This window comes from Clinocottus analis, unplaced genomic scaffold (assembly GCF_023055335.1).
Source record: "Clinocottus analis isolate CAN_PGR_092001 unplaced genomic scaffold, fCliAna1.0.p SCAF_3, whole genome shotgun sequence".
Classification (NCBI taxonomy): Eukaryota; Metazoa; Chordata; class Actinopteri; order Perciformes; family Cottidae; genus Clinocottus; species Clinocottus analis.
Window position 1 is genome coordinate 710,553 of NW_027176042.1, and position 16,724 is coordinate 727,276.

The 16,724-nt window shown below is 42.1% G+C and overlaps 2 protein-coding genes across 5 annotated transcripts in view; one reads left to right on the forward strand and one right to left on the reverse strand.

Annotated features, from left to right (window-relative positions):
- Positions 1 to 2,980: 2,980 nt before the first annotated feature.
- On the reverse strand, positions 2,981 to 8,016 carry zgc:101564 (protein FAM72A). Its single transcript, XM_068595313.1, has 4 exons — positions 7,463 to 8,016; positions 7,162 to 7,239; positions 5,889 to 6,013; positions 2,981 to 5,790 (listed from the first exon to the last, which is right to left on the reverse strand). Exons 1-4 carry the CDS (start codon positions 7,612 to 7,614, stop codon positions 5,696 to 5,698), a joined length of 450 nt encoding a protein of 149 aa, XP_068451414.1. The 5' UTR covers positions 7,615 to 8,016; the 3' UTR covers positions 2,981 to 5,695.
- A 1,030-nt stretch (positions 8,017 to 9,046) lies between these two features.
- srgap2 (SLIT-ROBO Rho GTPase activating protein 2) overlaps positions 9,047 to 16,724 on the forward strand; it is a 51,794-nt gene continuing 44,116 nt past the window's right edge. For all 4 annotated transcript variants that reach the window (XM_068594281.1, XM_068594282.1, XM_068594283.1 and 1 more), the window contains exon 1: positions 9,047 to 9,580. In XM_068594281.1, the coding sequence (XP_068450382.1) occupies positions 9,514 to 9,580 (67 nt within the window). In that variant the 5' untranslated portion in view covers positions 9,047 to 9,513. The remainder of the gene's footprint in view (positions 9,581 to 16,724) is intronic.

Below are 16,724 nucleotides of genomic sequence, written 5' to 3' on the forward strand. Positions count from 1 at the left end.
TTTTGCTCATTAAATGCTATTGTATTAAATTCTGACTTCCGGGTGTTGAAAACACCGCTTATAACCAATAAATCATAAGTCAAGTTTGTCAATTTATTTATCGAAATTGACAATGAATGACAGCAATATAGCTAATTAATTTAATAATTCACGTACTTCCCTCTTAAATGATTTCCATTCTTGCTTTGCAATTTACCAATAAAATGTTTACATGATATAATCTCTTCTTTCTTTTACGTGCTTTATTTTTGTGCCTGAGGGACACTTTTACTGTAGTTGTGTTTACTTCTATATTCATCAATATGTAGTATTATATCATTGTATTATATTACATAGATCATTCATGGTAATGTCCTTCTTCACACTCTTGACCATCTTGAGCAAGATGGATGGACGTGTAACTAAAACTATGAATTACAAGAATCCTCACAGATCACCATGTTTAAGGTTCTCCTTTGAGATCCCACAATCACCCAAATACATTTAACAAGTGCATATTAAAATAACAAAGAATGGGGAATAATGTCAATGTAATGTAATGAGGAGAAAGAACAGACGTTTCTCAATATACTCGTATTTTAAAAATAATAAATAGATCGGTAAGTGTATGAAATAGTGTGTATATGTACGTGTATATGTGTAATAGTGGAATAGTGTAATTACACCTCTTGTCCAGCAGAGTGCGCCAGAGTGTCGTCTATGAGACTTTCCACCAAAGCGCCAGAGGAGTCTGAGTTTGTTAATCAACAAGTTTCTGTAGTTACTAAAGTTAAACTTCACTTGTTTTCGTCATAGTTCTCAGGACTATGAGTTCATGTTCATTGTTTGTCGTCTTCTTCACTCTTCTGTTAGTCATTTCCAACTTCAGTCAGAGGAGAAGTCCAATCCGCCGGTATTGAAAACACCTGTGACAGATGTGCACGTGCCTTAAAGAACATTTGAATGAAACTAAAAGTCATTTAAAGGTCCAGTTTTTACCCGTAACTTTTATTTGGACTGGACAACATTGGTTATGTGGAAAGATTTTAAATTGTGTTCCTTTATTCAAGCAATATGCTCTCGTTGTTTGACTTATTGCTGCCTACTTGAGTGCTTTTGATGCTTTTTCTCTCTCAACACTCAAAGCAGGGAAAGCCCACCAGGTGCAATATATCAAATTAATTCAATCCCATGCTGGCTCACTGCCATGACTAACAAGGACATTTAAATCAAACAGGGCTGTCGTTAACGTTATTGGCTGCACCTGTGCTTCCTGACGCGTCTCAACCTGGAAGGAAAAAAAAAAGAGGTCCATTTTCATGTTTGCTTAGGACGATAATGAGTCCATTCTGTCATTTTAAAGCACAACGCTGCGTAGAAACCTGCATCTTATACTCGTTCGGCGTCCACCCACCTGGCAGCTGTTTGTGTAAAACAGTTGCACACCTGTAGCCGCTATACGCCCCCCACACACACACACCTGTCTGCCATTTCGTACCTGTCCGCCTGGTTTCCTGCTCAGCTTGAAGCCGATCTGCGCGACGATTCATTCAAACCATTATTTTGAATCATGGAAAATGCAATCAGGCAACACTTAACCTTTAAAAAAAACAGTTCACACTGTGATTCATACTGTGAAATAACCGTGATTCACAGCCTTCTGGCTGAAGTCTAAAAAGGGCCTTATTATCACAGGTTGCATCATGTCTATAGCAAGCAGCAGTTTGTGTATTTGTGATCTGTGAGACTTGTATTAGCATGTTGCTCATTCGGCCTGATTAACCAGCTTGGCTGTCACTGGGGCTGCGAGGTCGTGCGTTGGAGTCAAGAAGGCGACCACGCTCTTGAGGGCCATGCACGTGTTTTTAAATTCAGCAACATCTTGCAAACTGAAGTCTTTTGTGTTTCTCCTCCGGGCTCCAGGAATCTGTAGGAAACCTGTGTTGAAGAAGAGTGCGTCTTGACGTGTAGGAACACAGTTTTCCCCCTGGCCCTGACCTTTGGATCCCTGTGGGGAAGCGGTGAGGAAGTTATTGAGCTGCACTGGAACCGGAGGGGCTTTGCAGCTCCGATGCAACAAAGCTGCAGTTGTAGGTGGAAGTGAGGCATTTGCTGAAATGACTTGTGACAACAGAGCAAACCACAACTATTTGTTTTAAGATTCGTCTTGCCATCACGAGCTGAATTGTTCGTACGTGTCCCGACAGCAGCAGAGAATTCTCGAGTCGGAGACGTGCACAAACAAACTTCAGATCCTTGCGGGGAAAAACAGGACTAGTTTTTTTTGGGGGAACGTGAACCTCGATCAGGAAATCTGAAAGAAAAAAAGACTAATTGTCTTTTTCCCTTCGCACCTCTAACGAATTTTCAATATACCCACAGCCATTATGCCCTAAAATAATCGACCTGATTACAAAATAAAAGCATGGTATAATATGTGTATGAATGTAGGAGCGCTCATCAGCTAAAGCGTCAATCTCCTGGGTGGAAAAGTTGTTGATGAATATTATAAATGTGCAAAGTGCATGAATGAAAATACCCTCACCCATCATAATGAGACTTTCGATCTAAGTATAAGATGAGATAATCCTTTATTAGTCCCTCAATGGGGAAATTATGGGATTACAGCACATTGCTCACGAAGAAATAGATTTATTTTTTTAAATCAAGCAATATATATAAACAAAGGAACAGTAATCAAACTTAGACAGTAAAGAATATTAAATATACAGATGGAATAAAAATGTGTATAAAAGTACTTCAACGTACTGGATATAGTACACATTACACCAGGCAATGAATCTAAAGTGGTAGGTGACCTGTTTAACTTTAAATAAAACCAACTTGACGTTTTGATTAATTAATTCAGACTTCAGTTTGAGGGAACTCCGGGTCATGCGTCGCGTGAAAAACCAAGTTCAGTATATTCCTACACAACAGTCTCTTGTGTGTCCCAGTGTAATGAGGATGAACTAAAACAATGACTGGATATTGAAGATATTTTGAAAAAAAAAAAGTTTATTAATTTAACAAGCATACAAAACAACAATTTTTTTCTTCTCCAAACTACCGTACCAATGCAGTTTCAGTGCAATTCCAAAATATACATTTTTTTCTCAGCAGGGCATGTTAATCAAAGTTATTCACATCAGAAACAGCCACTTAAATATATATATATATATATATATATATATTTTGATTATCATGAATAATTGTCCTAGCCAGAGGAAGCTCGCGAGTACCTTCATGAGGTAAAACTGTACACATCCAAAACAAAGCACTACATCACAAATGAAATCTTAAATACCTGAACAAAAACATAAGTACTGTCGCACAATACAAACCAATGCATTTGTAAACAAAGCTTGTAAACAAAAAAGGAAGTATGTGGTTATAGGTATTTGGTTTGTGGATTTCATAAATACCTAGCTAATACACTGTCCTAACGGAGTAGCACGTTAACAGTATTCGGTGTGCAAGTGTAGCAGACGGTCAGTTATAACTAAAAAAAGGTGAAGGACGTGTTGATTTCCTTTGTCTGAATGCTTCAGCATCGATAAACAGAGGCCAGTTCAAGTTTTTTTTTAAAGAAAATACTTCCTTTATCAGTTTTCTTCATGTAAGAAGTGACATTCTGTGTTTGTCGACAATGGACTGTCGCTTTAAGACGGGGCTCGTAGCGTTAGCATGGGGGGCGCGGCAGCGAAACTATACCGGGAGCGCGAGGATGGCGCCGCCGCCGGGGCCATCAATCCGAGTCTGAGTCAAGTCCCTCGTGATTGGAGGATGACTTGAGGAGGGTCAGTGAGTGATGACCAATCAGCATGCAGCAACAACCCTCGAGTCCACGGCTCAACAAAACGATCCATCGTCAGCAATCCCAACATCGGTGACGGAGTTATAGAAAACAGAGGGTCCACCGACTTAAAATTGTGAGATTTTCGATAAGCTGGCCTCAAAATTACACAACTATCTTTATTTTAGAAGGGTAGCCCGTCTGCGAGTATAAATATCAATCAATATTTCATAAGTTTCATGATTCTTTGGAGGTGTCGTCTTTTCCAGCTGCTACGATTGCGCTGCTACATGACGCTGAGCGGGAACAAAAGCCAGAGCGTGGACACGGGCGTCCACTTAGAACTCATGTTTTCATACTTTTGCTTAATGAACCATATCAAAAGTTAATCAGTTTTGCAAAAGTGCATCATTCTAGATTTTCCTATATCATCATCATCATCATCATCATACTTGAGTTGAGCTCTTACCAACAACTAAAAAAAAAAAAAAAACTTTCAAAACTGGGCTGCTCCAGGCCTTTATGGAAGCAAACCTTATGCATAAATTAGTACCAGATACTGCTACGGTCGTGTTTATCTGGGTGTCAAGCGCATACTGCTGCCGTCAAGTGTGTAACACTGGATGAGCACATCCAAACGTCTCTCTGGTAGGACGTCAGGCCGTCAGGTAAAATATGCCCTTCAAAAGCAAGGAGTGTGTGTGTATTGTGCTATTTCTCTAATAGACAGGTTTTAAAAAGCACTCAACTCTCCGTCCAGCCCCGTCTCCTCTACATGATGTTCCCATACAGCCAAACTGAACGTGAAAAACATTTTGAGGAAACATTTAGCTGTGAATCGATTTACGTTTGAGTTTGACTTCACAAATAAGAGGAAGAACTTTTGTTGCCTCAACATAACATTGTATTTTTATTTATTTGTTTTGTTTGAATGTCATTCTCGTCAAGTCAAACCATGATTTTTTTTTTGCTAAATTCAGTTTTGTGGCCTAAAACCGTTGTTTTTGTTCACCACAGGTTAAAACTGGAAGAAACTAAGTTTCCCTCAAAAAGTAATTGAGAGGGCAGTTTAGCTGGAAGGGAACATAAATGTGTACGAGACTATAGGTTGCTCACTCAGACATACAGAGAAAATATTAGCTTTGAAGACATAACTCTTATGGGAGATTCAGCTTATTACAGCATATTCAATGTACAGCTCGTAACTGCCATTAAAAAATAAGGTAGGCAAATTGTGGTCAGAAGATTGGACTGAACGTACACAGCGTGGAGAAGCACAGCATCCGTTGTGAAGTTTTCATTGACTTCTCATGAAACACCCCCCGACCTCTCGTCATGAGGTCGATCAAAACATTAGCACGGTGAAGACTACGCGGTGAGACGTAGATTACGCTGGATTAAGTGGTCTGGTTGTTTGTTACTTGCCGCCACGTTTTATCGTAACCCCCATGCAATTTCACCAAGAAAAGAATAAGAGAGTACAGAAGGCGTGTGACATAGTGTGCATCTGTGCTTTTAACAGTGGAACGTATAATGAGGAAAGGCGTGGTCGCAGGTTCAAGTGTAATTCAACACAAAATTACACAGAGCCGACAACTTTTGCTGCACTATTCTCTTTATGTGCCAACTTTGGAGCATGCTGTGTATTTGGCCACACCCCCAATCAGTGCCAGCAGGTGTTCTCCATCAGCTGTCAAAGCTAAAAAAAACACCTGCTGTGACATCACTGATTGGGGGTGTGGCCAGACATGCAGCATGGTTTCAATTTTCAACCCATATTGAGAACTTTTCTGCGCTATTTGACGCCGTATTGAATCCTTTGAAGAGTCTCTTTTCTCAAGCATGGTTTGTACACTCTTCTTACTCCGCCTTTTAAAAAGGTTAGCTTTCCAGGTTTCTCACATTGTCCCCTACCGGCGCCTACCTAATACACTCCTCCTCCGATGGGCTTTCCGATTCTTCGTTCTCACTGTCATCCAGTTCGGGAAGATCTCCCCACAGGAGCAGATTCAGACCTGTGTACACATTGGAGAGCGATCGCTTATGAAACATTCAACAGATAATAAAAACCGGCAAAGAACACCAATGCTATCCAGAGGGGGTTCCTCCTGACCTGTCGCATCCAGTCTGTTGAGAGTAGAGACTGCGTCGCTGTTGAACATCCAGAAGTGTCCATTGTTACAGGAGAGCAGGCAGGGTTTACAAGGGGCCACAACGTGATAGCCCACAACATTACCACTGAGAGAGAGAGAGAGATAAAGAAGAAATGTGTGTCAGCATTTTTTTTTTCTGGGGGCACTTTTTCAAAAGTGCAAATCGCGGCTATCTATTATCTAACAGATGTTTGTGTTTGCTCTGAACAACAACAACAACAAAAGGCCTGGGAAGACAAAAGAGGGTCTATACAGCCTCACTGTAGCACCAACAAACATTATTATTTAAGAATTTGTCTGTAGTTCTTTCACTCACTGATAATTCATTGTTTGAGACACTTTTAAAGTATAAACAATTATCTGGTTTCAGCCTCTTGAATATGATGATTTGCTGCATCTAACTATATATACATATATACACACACACACACACATATATATCTAGATCTAGATCTATATATCTAGATCTAGATCTATATATCTAGATCTAGATCTATATATCTAGATCTAGATCTATATATCTAGATCTAGATCTAGATCTATATATCTAGATCTAGATCTATATATCTAGATCTAGATCTATATATCTAGATCTAGATCTATATATCTAGATCTAGATCTATATATCTAGATCTAGATCTATATATATATATATATCTATATATATATATATATATATATATATATATATATATATATATATATATATATATAGATATATATATATATATATATATAGATATATATATATATATATATATATAGATATATATATCTATATAGATCTAGATATATATATAGATATATATAGATCTAGATCTAGATGTATATCTATATATACAGATATATACATAAATATATATATACATATATATATACATATATATAGATCTAGATATCTATCTATTGAAATATAAGAGAATTTATATATATATATATATATATATATATATATATATATATATATATATATAAATAAATTCTTATTTCAATACACATTGTATACACTATTCCTGATGAATAATCAATTGACCCATTACACGTCAATGAAAACAATCAGTAGCTGCAGCTCTACATGATATATAAAAGGAAGACTACTTGTTTGCTGTGGTTTTTTTTTAATTAACATCTAACATATGCAGACAGTAAATTGCTCTCGCTTCTCTGGTCTTGGCACTTTAACACTGGTTCTTCTGAAACAACGCCTGCAGGCTGTGGAAGACGTTTACATACCACTTGAGACATGCGATGTCTCTCAGTTTGCATTTGCAGCTTTCAGTAGAGTAGCAGCTGGCCACAAAGTCAACAGTTCTTTGGGGGGGTGGGGTGGGCGTGTAATGAGAAACAAACATAGGAATAAAAGAGTTAAAACCCACATTGATTTCACATGTCCATGTTAATCACTGTATGTGTGTGTGACCCTATTATTTCCAGTCAGTTAGAAGTCAGCTAAGATAGCTGCGGGTTGTTTGAGGTACAACAACAGCAGACATAAACAAAGGCTCGCAGCATTGCTAACTAGCTTAGCACTTACCTATTGGGAGGTATATCGGTCGAAAACAGCTCAACCTCGGTGTCTGCGAGAAGAACCGCTTTCATGCCCCTCGTGCAGAGCAGACTGTCGCAGAAGATGCAGTTCACCTGGGTCACACACTTGTTTTTGAAATTAGCGTTCGATGTAGACATTGTTGTCCTGCTAAAATGGACGTGCTCTCTCGCTCTTTCTGCTCCCAGACAGCAAATGCAGCAGAACAACAAGGACCGTGGACTGATGTCGCTCAGTATCGGTTGAATTAGAGATAATTAAATCTCGATTTGCTGTTCACTTCGCAAGCGTTAAACGCTAACAAAACACGTCCTTGTGCAAACGTTAGCCTTTCCTATCGACAAAACGGAAGGCTAACGTCAGCTTATAGAAGAAAAAACGCACGATATGTATCTATTTCCACGAAAGGATTTATATAGAAAAGAAACGTGTTAGCCGTATTGTTGATAGATACGCGATATTGGCGAATAGCTAGCCTTGTTTACGCGACTGGCTCAGCATCCATTGGGATGTGGTTAACAGCTAAGTAAAACGCTGTCAGCTTTGTTTACAACTTCCTGGTATTTAACAGTACTTCCTGAAAATATCTTTAAAAGACTATATGCCTGATTCTGATTGGATACTCTCCGTTGTTACCAACGCCATTGGCCACCTTTATTACAAAGTCCGAATGTAATTGGCTGTAAAAGCCCACGTTCAAAGATCCTCAATGTCGATTGGCGGATTCGCGTGCCAATCAAATTTGGTTTGACCAATCGTCACGTAAGGCGGGACTGTCGTTCAGTTGGTGCATGGAGAGGTGGGTTGTCTGTTAAATAATAGACAGTGACTGACATGTTATGTTGGATATTGTTGTTGCGGAGTAAAACGCAATGCAAACGCTTGTCCACCATGTCAAACTATATCACCAGTAGGCATAGAGTAGCCAGAGTTAGAGAATTGCTTGGCTTAGGTTTTTGGCCAATTTGGGACTAAACATAGTTCGCCATGTTCCTAGAAAACTTTAGGATAATGAGCGGTTTCATTGAGCAATTACTCAATTAAGCAGGCACATTCACCATGAAGACATATGACAGACACATTGTCTCCTATCAAAGGTCGTAACGTCATTAAAAGGATATATATAGTGGCAATTCAACCCACGTTTGCTCACTTTACCCATCCCCTGCATGCTCAAATTGCAACTGATCGGTCATAGCAATATTGCATTAGAAGTTCACCTGGTTGAACCAAGTCACACACTTGGGACTTTTTCTACGCAGTTGTTTGCAACAAATGAAACCAAAATAAATGCTCTCCATGTGTGCATCCATGCCTGTCCTGCGCACTGGGGCTGACCAGTCGAGACCATGCAGCCTGCCCCTCCATGTCCACTCGGGTTTTCCTCTCTCTCTCTCTCTCTCTCTCTCTCTCTCTCTCTCTCTCTCTCTCTCTCTCTCTCTCTCTCTCTCTCTCTCTCTCTCTCTCTCTCTCTCTCTCTCTCTCTCTCTCTCTCTCTCTCTCTCTCTCTCTCTCTCACACACACACACACACACTTCAGGAGGGGGAGAGGAGAGGGGGAACAGTGTAGTTCAGACAGGCGGGAGAGCAGCTGGCAGAGACGACCATACCCGCTTCACAGCAAATCTATATATCTTCGAGGGGGGGAAAAAACAACAACTTTTGGAAGTGTCCTACTGCCATGCTACCGCTGTCGATTTGCTCAAAAGGGGAATGAATCTCCTTCCACTTGAAGTTGTTTGCACCATAACCGGTTTGGAGGAGGCGGTGAGGCGCGGCGGATGGGAGCACACAGCCACAGCAGCAGCGCCAAACTCACAATGCGCCCGGAGTGAACAGAGGCAGGGAGACAATACAGACCCGCGGTTACACTGAGGACTCATCTGGGCTCTCCCTTTTTTCCTTCATAAACCCCTTATTCCAGCGTGGCATCCGTACCGCTACGGCCGATTTTTTTTTTTTTTTTGTGTGCGCTCGATTGTGACCAAATTGACTTCGCTGCTGCGAGGGGGCAAGCGGTTTGATCTCCAAACTCAGCCATGACGTCTCCGGCGAAATTCCGAAAGGACAAGGAGATAGTGGCCGAATATGAAACTCAAGTTAAAGGTACAACTTTTTATTTATTTATTACAAAGCTTCTCATCGGACGCGATGTACCGTTAAAATCTGCGCCTTTTCTGACTGGATGTGGGGTTTCCTTCATTTGGCCGACTGCATGGTTTTCTGTACCCCCACCTCCCCTCTCAGGCGTACAGGGTTTCCTTTGCCTCTAATCATCACCATTTACAGCGGGTTATTGTCAATACGCGGACGTTAAAGACCCAATAACATAAATATGTGCAACCAGAACCAGAACATGACGATCAGCGCGCCTTAACGCGTGTCGCCTCTTAATGCAGCACACATTTGGCCAACAAAGACTGGGGGGGGGGGGGGGACTCGTGTTTTTGTCCAGATGTGGTCTCTCGATATGGTCTCTCAAGAAAAGCGTATATGAAGGTGGTGTGTACGTGTGTGTGTTGAGTGTAGACGACCCACAAGGCTGAGGTTTCGACATGGAACAAGGCAGGGCGTTTTCTCTCCCTCGCTGTCTCCTGCGTGTCTCTGCTGCTGGTGTGCGCTGCCGTCCGTGCATGCTGCAAGTGTGTGTGTGTGTGTGTGTGTGTGTGTGTGTGTGTGTGTGTGTGTGTGTGTGTGTGTGTGTGTGTGTTTGCATGGCTTCAAAGCAGATTGCAGTGAAATGATCCACGACAGCCCCTGCCCACAATCTTGGACATGGGAAAACTGATTGTGGTGTCGAAAAAGGGGAGTTGACTGTTTACTGGCTGATTGGTGTGTGTCTGTGTGTATGCGGATGGATGTTTCTGTCGCACTGTATTCAGCTGGACAACGTCAGTCAGAGCTACAGTGATTGCATATCAGATCTAGTTTAGGCTGGGGAGGAAAGGGGAAGTACAGAGGTGGCAGGAAAAGGAAAGGGGGGTGGGATGTGGAAGAGAGAGAGGACAGGATATTGCTTTCCTCATGTTTCCACTGCACACACATCTTATGTCCTTTTTTAGGAATCCTCTTCCCATGCTTTGTCTCCAGCGTCATCACCTGGTCGCCTTCCTAATCCCCCCTTCTTCTTTTTTTGAGCTGCAGCCACCTGCAACTTCGCAGGATGGAGCAACAAGTTAGTGACAGGCAGCCGGGTTGTGGGAGCGTGTTGGCACAAATCCCTATGGTTGCGACTGACACATTAAAAACCACACATGTGGTCTGAGTAAAGTGTGGAGACACCAAAAACCGCCAAAATGGTGAAACAATTCTGGAATTCTGCGATCATCACGTTGCTGACACCCGATCACCTTAAATGTCAGAGGGATTGAGGTCATTCTCGTACCCATTAAAGGTCATTTTCATACCCATCCTGGGCAGGTGGTTGAGTTGCTCACGTAATCTAACAGGTGTCCTGTCAGTTAAATGTAATGGAGGGATGAATCCGGGGCCCTCGGCTCATTGTGTAGCACCTCTCATTAGCCACTTCCCTTTGTTTACCTGTCGATCTGCAGACTCCTTTAACTGTCACCACGGTGACATTAGCGCTGTTGTCTCAATGTCCCAGTAGACGGCGTGTCCACGCTCGCCAGCCGGTGTAAAGGCTCTCTGTCCGTGCTGCGTTGTGAGGGCCCCCAGTCTGCTGTGTTTGTCAGCTTGTGGACTTAATGTTGTGTCCATCGACCCTCTGCATCGATTCCTCCTGTCAGTTACTTCACGGCTCCCGAGCCAACAACTAACTATCTCGCTCTGTCCTCGCGTTTCCACCGTCTCCCTTATATGGAATGAACAGATAAAAGGGATGAACCTGCGCATCCTCATTACCGTTTGGTGTGTGGGTTTTTCCATCTGCGTCTCCATGTGCTGTGGCATTCCCAGCAGTCCCGGCAGTCTGTGTGGGAGACACAGACAGTCTGTCATTACCCTGCACGCTGCTGTTAGATATTCTCTAATGGACGGTACCTGCAGCACCTACATCACTTCTCTGTCTCTGCATTTACAAACACGCGTCCGTCTTGATTATATTTTTTCTTTTAATAAGTCATGATGTCACAGCTGTCAGATAGCCAGAGGATCCAACTTGTATCAGGCAACATGAAGAGTCTTTTCACTCTGCAGCCACACCAACTGCAGCATCATGTGGGGAATACATGTAAATCCTCCCAGGGCTTACATTCGTACATCTCTGCTGCAGGAGAGGAAGGTGCATGATGCACATTGTAACATTAGGCCACACAAACACACACACGTATGCGCACACGCAGGGACTCAACAAAATGACTCAAGCACTTGTGCCAACACACACTGGACTTTTGAACTGAACTGGAAAACATGAAAAGCACTTACTGCTTTTGTCTAAAGTGAATCAATTGCTGGTCTTTAACATCTTTAAGGTAAGCAACAGACTGAACATGGACCAAAGAAGGACTAGTTTGTCCCTCACAGGCACCCTTACTACTGAACAGTAGCTGTTCAGAAAAAAAGAAAACAGATTTATAAACTATGTATGTATGTTAACTTGTTGTTGTTTTAACATTACGAGACAGGGCTTGGCCTTGATGCAGGTATGTGCTAAAGTAGCTACGCGGATGTCATGGACGCTGTCATGTGAGGAGAAGAATATTGCTTTTGTACACAGGCAGACCCACACAGGCGCACACACACACGTGCATCAATGCTTAAATAACATCATCCTGTCCTCAGCCTGTTCTACTTCACAATGGCAGAGTGCTGATCCTCTAATGTGGGATCCTGGCTGATGCGAGGAATGTTCCTACTTCTCAGGAAGAGGGTGTGAGAGAGAGTGCACGAGAGAGAGACTGACACACAGAGAAAAGAGAGTAAATGAAAGGGGGGACGGAAAAGGGAAAGATAGCAAGAGAAAGCGAGTGGGACATATTTAAAGAGCGGTAGGAATGTTCTAACACAGATGTACATGGTTATACAACGCACCGAAATGGAGTTAAGGAATGAGCGTCGCACCTTTCATTTATGTGGAATGGAATCAGGAACTTTTGCTTTTAGAAAAGACTCCTAACTTCTCTGCGGTTTGTCACTCTTTCAGGTTTTGTCACATTCATCTTGTCAACGCGCATCGAGCAGCTATCACCGGCGGCCATCACATACCAGTCAGCAAGCTCACCGGGATGTCTGAGTGGAAAGCTTTAATTCAGGGAATGTGAAACACTGTGGAGGAACATTAGGGAGCGCTGAGTCTCTAAAAACATTTGACAGATGTTTCATTTCTCAAGTACATTTTGGCTCAGGGCTTCTGTCAGGTTTACACATCTTGGAAGCACATAATTACCACTGCTTTCACTCATAAAACATATTGATTTTTTATTTATTTTTATAAATACAGAGATGTGTATTGCCAGCTAGTCTAATGAAGTGCTGAACATGTGTTATTGGTGTTCTTAGACTAAATACTCACACACTGAGAGGACACATGGTATCTCCATACAGATGGAGACCGACCATTTTCAAGAGTAATAAACTAATTCAAGCCCTGCTGCAGTTCTGACGTTGATCCGTCCCCCCTGCGGAGGGATGAGTGTCAGTGGCCATAAACTAAAATTGTGTGTGTGTGTGTGTCTGCCTACGTGTACATTACTAAGCTGCCTGTTTACAAGGCAGCCAGAGACATATGATTTAAGATAAATGGCTGCTTTCACTAGCATACAATAGGAAATGTGGTGACACAGCAGTGTCTGTTTGTGTGCGTGTGTGTGTGTGCGTGTGTGTCCATGACCGGTACTCTGATTTCTTGCTATTCAGTACTCTCACCGTGGGAATATATATGTATATATAAATCCCTGCTGCTGTTCTGTGGCTGCTCGGTGTGGAGGAGTTACAGGTGTCAATCATCCATCAGCACTTTAGACACGCCTCCTCACCTGCAGCCCCTTCCTATAAATCATATCTATTCACTGCTGCTGCAGGCTGAATCTTTCTGTGTGTGAGTGTGTGTGTGTGTGTGTGTGTGTGTGTGTGTGTGTGTGTGTGTGTGTGTGTGTGTGTGTGTGTGTGTGTGTGTGTGTGTGTGTGTGTGTGTGTGTGTGTGTGTGTTGTGGTTGATTGATGAGGAACCGAGAAGTTACAACACAGAGGGACGCTCGATAGTTGCTGTAACGTTGACGCTTTCACTGCAGTTGCTTTCACACATCGGTGGAAAGATGTAAGAAAACATCTCTAAGCCAATCAATTAGTGGTTATTTTAGGGTTTTGTGTTTACGTTCTTCTTAATAACCCCAAATCCATTAGAGCTGGACTATATTGAGTGAGTCCAGTGGGACGCCACAAATCAATATCACAACTCTGAACAGTTGTGGGATTGACTTGTGTGTGTGTGTGTGTTTGTGTGTCTGTCAGAGTTTGGGGAACAAAGGGAAAAGAGGGATGAGAGGGGGGATGCAAAATGCTAACGGTGCTTAAAATAATCAGCCAGGAAGGATGTTTATGTGTAACTTAGGTTCAGGAGTCAGGCTCAAACACACACAGTGTGTGTAGCTTCCTGTTTGGGCCCGCGGCTGTGTCCGGCGAAGGAATATCAACTTCACACAACACACACACACACACACACACACACAGACTTAATGCTACAGTGCTCGGCGGGTGTGTGTGATGACTTTTAGCTGCGCAATCTGCACACACGCGCTAGGCTACAAGAGAGAGCAACTGAGAAATAAAGCTAGTTTAAAGTTAGCTTTTTTTTTTAAGTGGGAAAATCATGTTTTATTCCTCACAAAAACCATCTTCATAAGAACTTGTTCTTCTTCAGAGGAGAGCTTAACCGTTTCTTTATACATTCCCAATGGACCGTTAAAAACTTTATTTTAGCCGTTAAACGGCGCACTTCGACTTCCGGTTTAACAATATTTCTCGCCTTCAAAATAAAAGCACCTCACAACAAAACGGGAAACCAAGTACATTTAGCTTACCACAGACAAAAACATGCAACAAAAAACAACAACAGTGATTGGCAAACAGTTTCTAACTTTAGCACACATTGAGTTACTGACACTGTGTGTGCGTGTGCGTGTGCGTGTGTGTGTGTGTGTGTGTGTGTGTGTGTGTGTGTGTGCGTGCACCATAGCTGTTACTTTGTGCTGTGTCAGCACAAGAAACGATGTGGCTGAAAGCACTCATTGATTTTTCTGTTCCCTTCTACCTTTCTGCTCCATTCTTCAGTATTCAATATGACAATTTACTACCGAGCTGCGAGAAAACACACAGCGGTAAATTTACCAACACCGCAAGTGCCGAGGAGGCCGCCTTCAGTGCACACAAACAAGTGTGTATACGTGATTGAGATATCTAACTTGTCCCTGCCAACACGCCGACATTCTGGGTTTAGGCGATAGCTGAGAGATAGAAGAAGAATGTCTGCCATCATCATGAAATGCAGATGAACCTGTACATGTGTGCGACAACACCGGGTGTATCAGATCATGTCCGATCCAGAGAGATGAAGGAATAGATTGAGATGGCTGGAGAAGTTATGAAAAATAGGCAGCCGGTGAAGCTCAGAGGCTAAGGTCAAAGTTCAGTGTGTGTGTGTGTGTGTGTGTGTGTACCCAGCTTGTATGCCTAGTCAATAAGTCACCATGTGCACATTTAGAAATACAGTTAATCTGATATCATATGTATTTATGCAAAACAGACACACTCACTTCCAGTCTGGCTGTTTTTTTTCTTCTTTTTTTGTGTGCAAAAAGTCAACTGTGGTGTTTCACTCAGACAGTTGGTTTCTGTGACATGATGAAGGTGTTCATACTTGCCCATGTAGGAATGTATCAGAACAGTTAATGTCGATGAAAACTGTCGTTGTGTTATATTTTTTGATATAGTGCATTCAAAATAATTTTTTTTTTTTTTTTAAATAACCAGATCTCTGGATTGTTCAATGCATTGATCACTGTGGCCTGAATCAATGTAGTTCATTACAATGTTAAACTCTTTTAAGTTCAGTACATGTGAGTAAGTTCACTCGTACAGAAATGGAGAGCATTAAACATTTATGCAGAGAATCAAAGTTTAGTTTTTGTTTCTTCCTTGGGAAAGGTTTGTGTTTAGCTTTCTTTTTTCTTCTCTACTGCTTTTATCTTTGTGTTGAGCGGTGGAAAGATGTGGTCAGCATACTGATTTAAACTCGTTAAACTTATTAAATTCAGTATGTGTATTTTTTAAGTTTAACAAATCATTAATCAAAAGTTCTGCCAATTAATTATTCTAATTGTTTGAGCTCTAAAGTCTATATGGTCACATTGCCCAATTTGTGTGTGACCTCAACCATAGGGGCCTTGTACACACACACACACACACACACACACACACACACACACACACACACACACACACACACACACTCACAGAGAGAGCAACAGCAGAGCAACCGGTTAGAGGGTGTAAAAATGTAGAAACCAGCAGTGATCTGGCCTACTCTCTCTCTCTCTCACACACACACACACACACACACACACACACACACACACACACACACACACACAGACCGTCAATCCCAAACTCCCTCTCCCTCGTTTTCTATCTTTTTCTTTCTCTCAGCCTCCATCCAGTGAACAATCAAAGCATTGTGGAACCAACTGCTGGTCTTCAACTCAAACTCTCTGTTTCTCTCACTCCTCCTTTTTTTTTCTGTCTCCCTCTTTTTCTCTCCCATGTCTCTCTCTCTTTTCCTCTGCCATGATGTTTGTCAGTTGCGATGAAAGGTGACACATATTTCTCGACACGCCTCCCATGGCAGCTAAAACCAATAATCATCACTTTATGATTTCAGCATATGGGGCTCACACATTGTGTGTTCCTGTGTGTGTGTGTGTGTGTGTGTGTGTGTGTGTGTGTGTGTGCACTCGCCTTTACACCGGACACTGACTCACAACCAGCTGAGAGAGAGATCGAGAGAGGACGTGTGTGTGTGTGTGTCTGTGTGTCTGTGTGTGTGTGTGTGTGTGTGTGTTTTGGTGAGAACGTCTTAAAGAACAGAGGGATTTATATAAAGCCGAGGAAGGCTGAGACAAAGCTCACTCATATCCTCTGTGAAACAATCAATAGGAGGACAGACATCAGCTGTAAATAAAGAAGGAGGGAAGCAGAAAGGAGGAGGAGAGAGAAAACACAAGAGGAGAAAAGGTTGGATAATGCTCCTGGGGGACGCCAGAGGAAACAGGTTGTGTTTGAACAGCCCTCATCT

Coding starts and splice junctions, on each gene's coding strand:
- zgc:101564 (XM_068595313.1), bottom strand. CDS start 7,614: ATGTCTACATCGAACGCTAATTTCAAAAACAAGTGTGTGACCCAGGTG. Junction 6,014..7,161: donor GACATCGCATGTCTCAAGTG/GTATGTAAACGT, acceptor TCTCTCTCTCAG/TGGTAATGTTGTGGGCTATC. Junction 5,791..5,888: donor CAACAGACTGGATGCGACAG/GTCAGGAGGAAC, acceptor ATGTGTACACAG/GTCTGAATCTGCTCCTGTGG.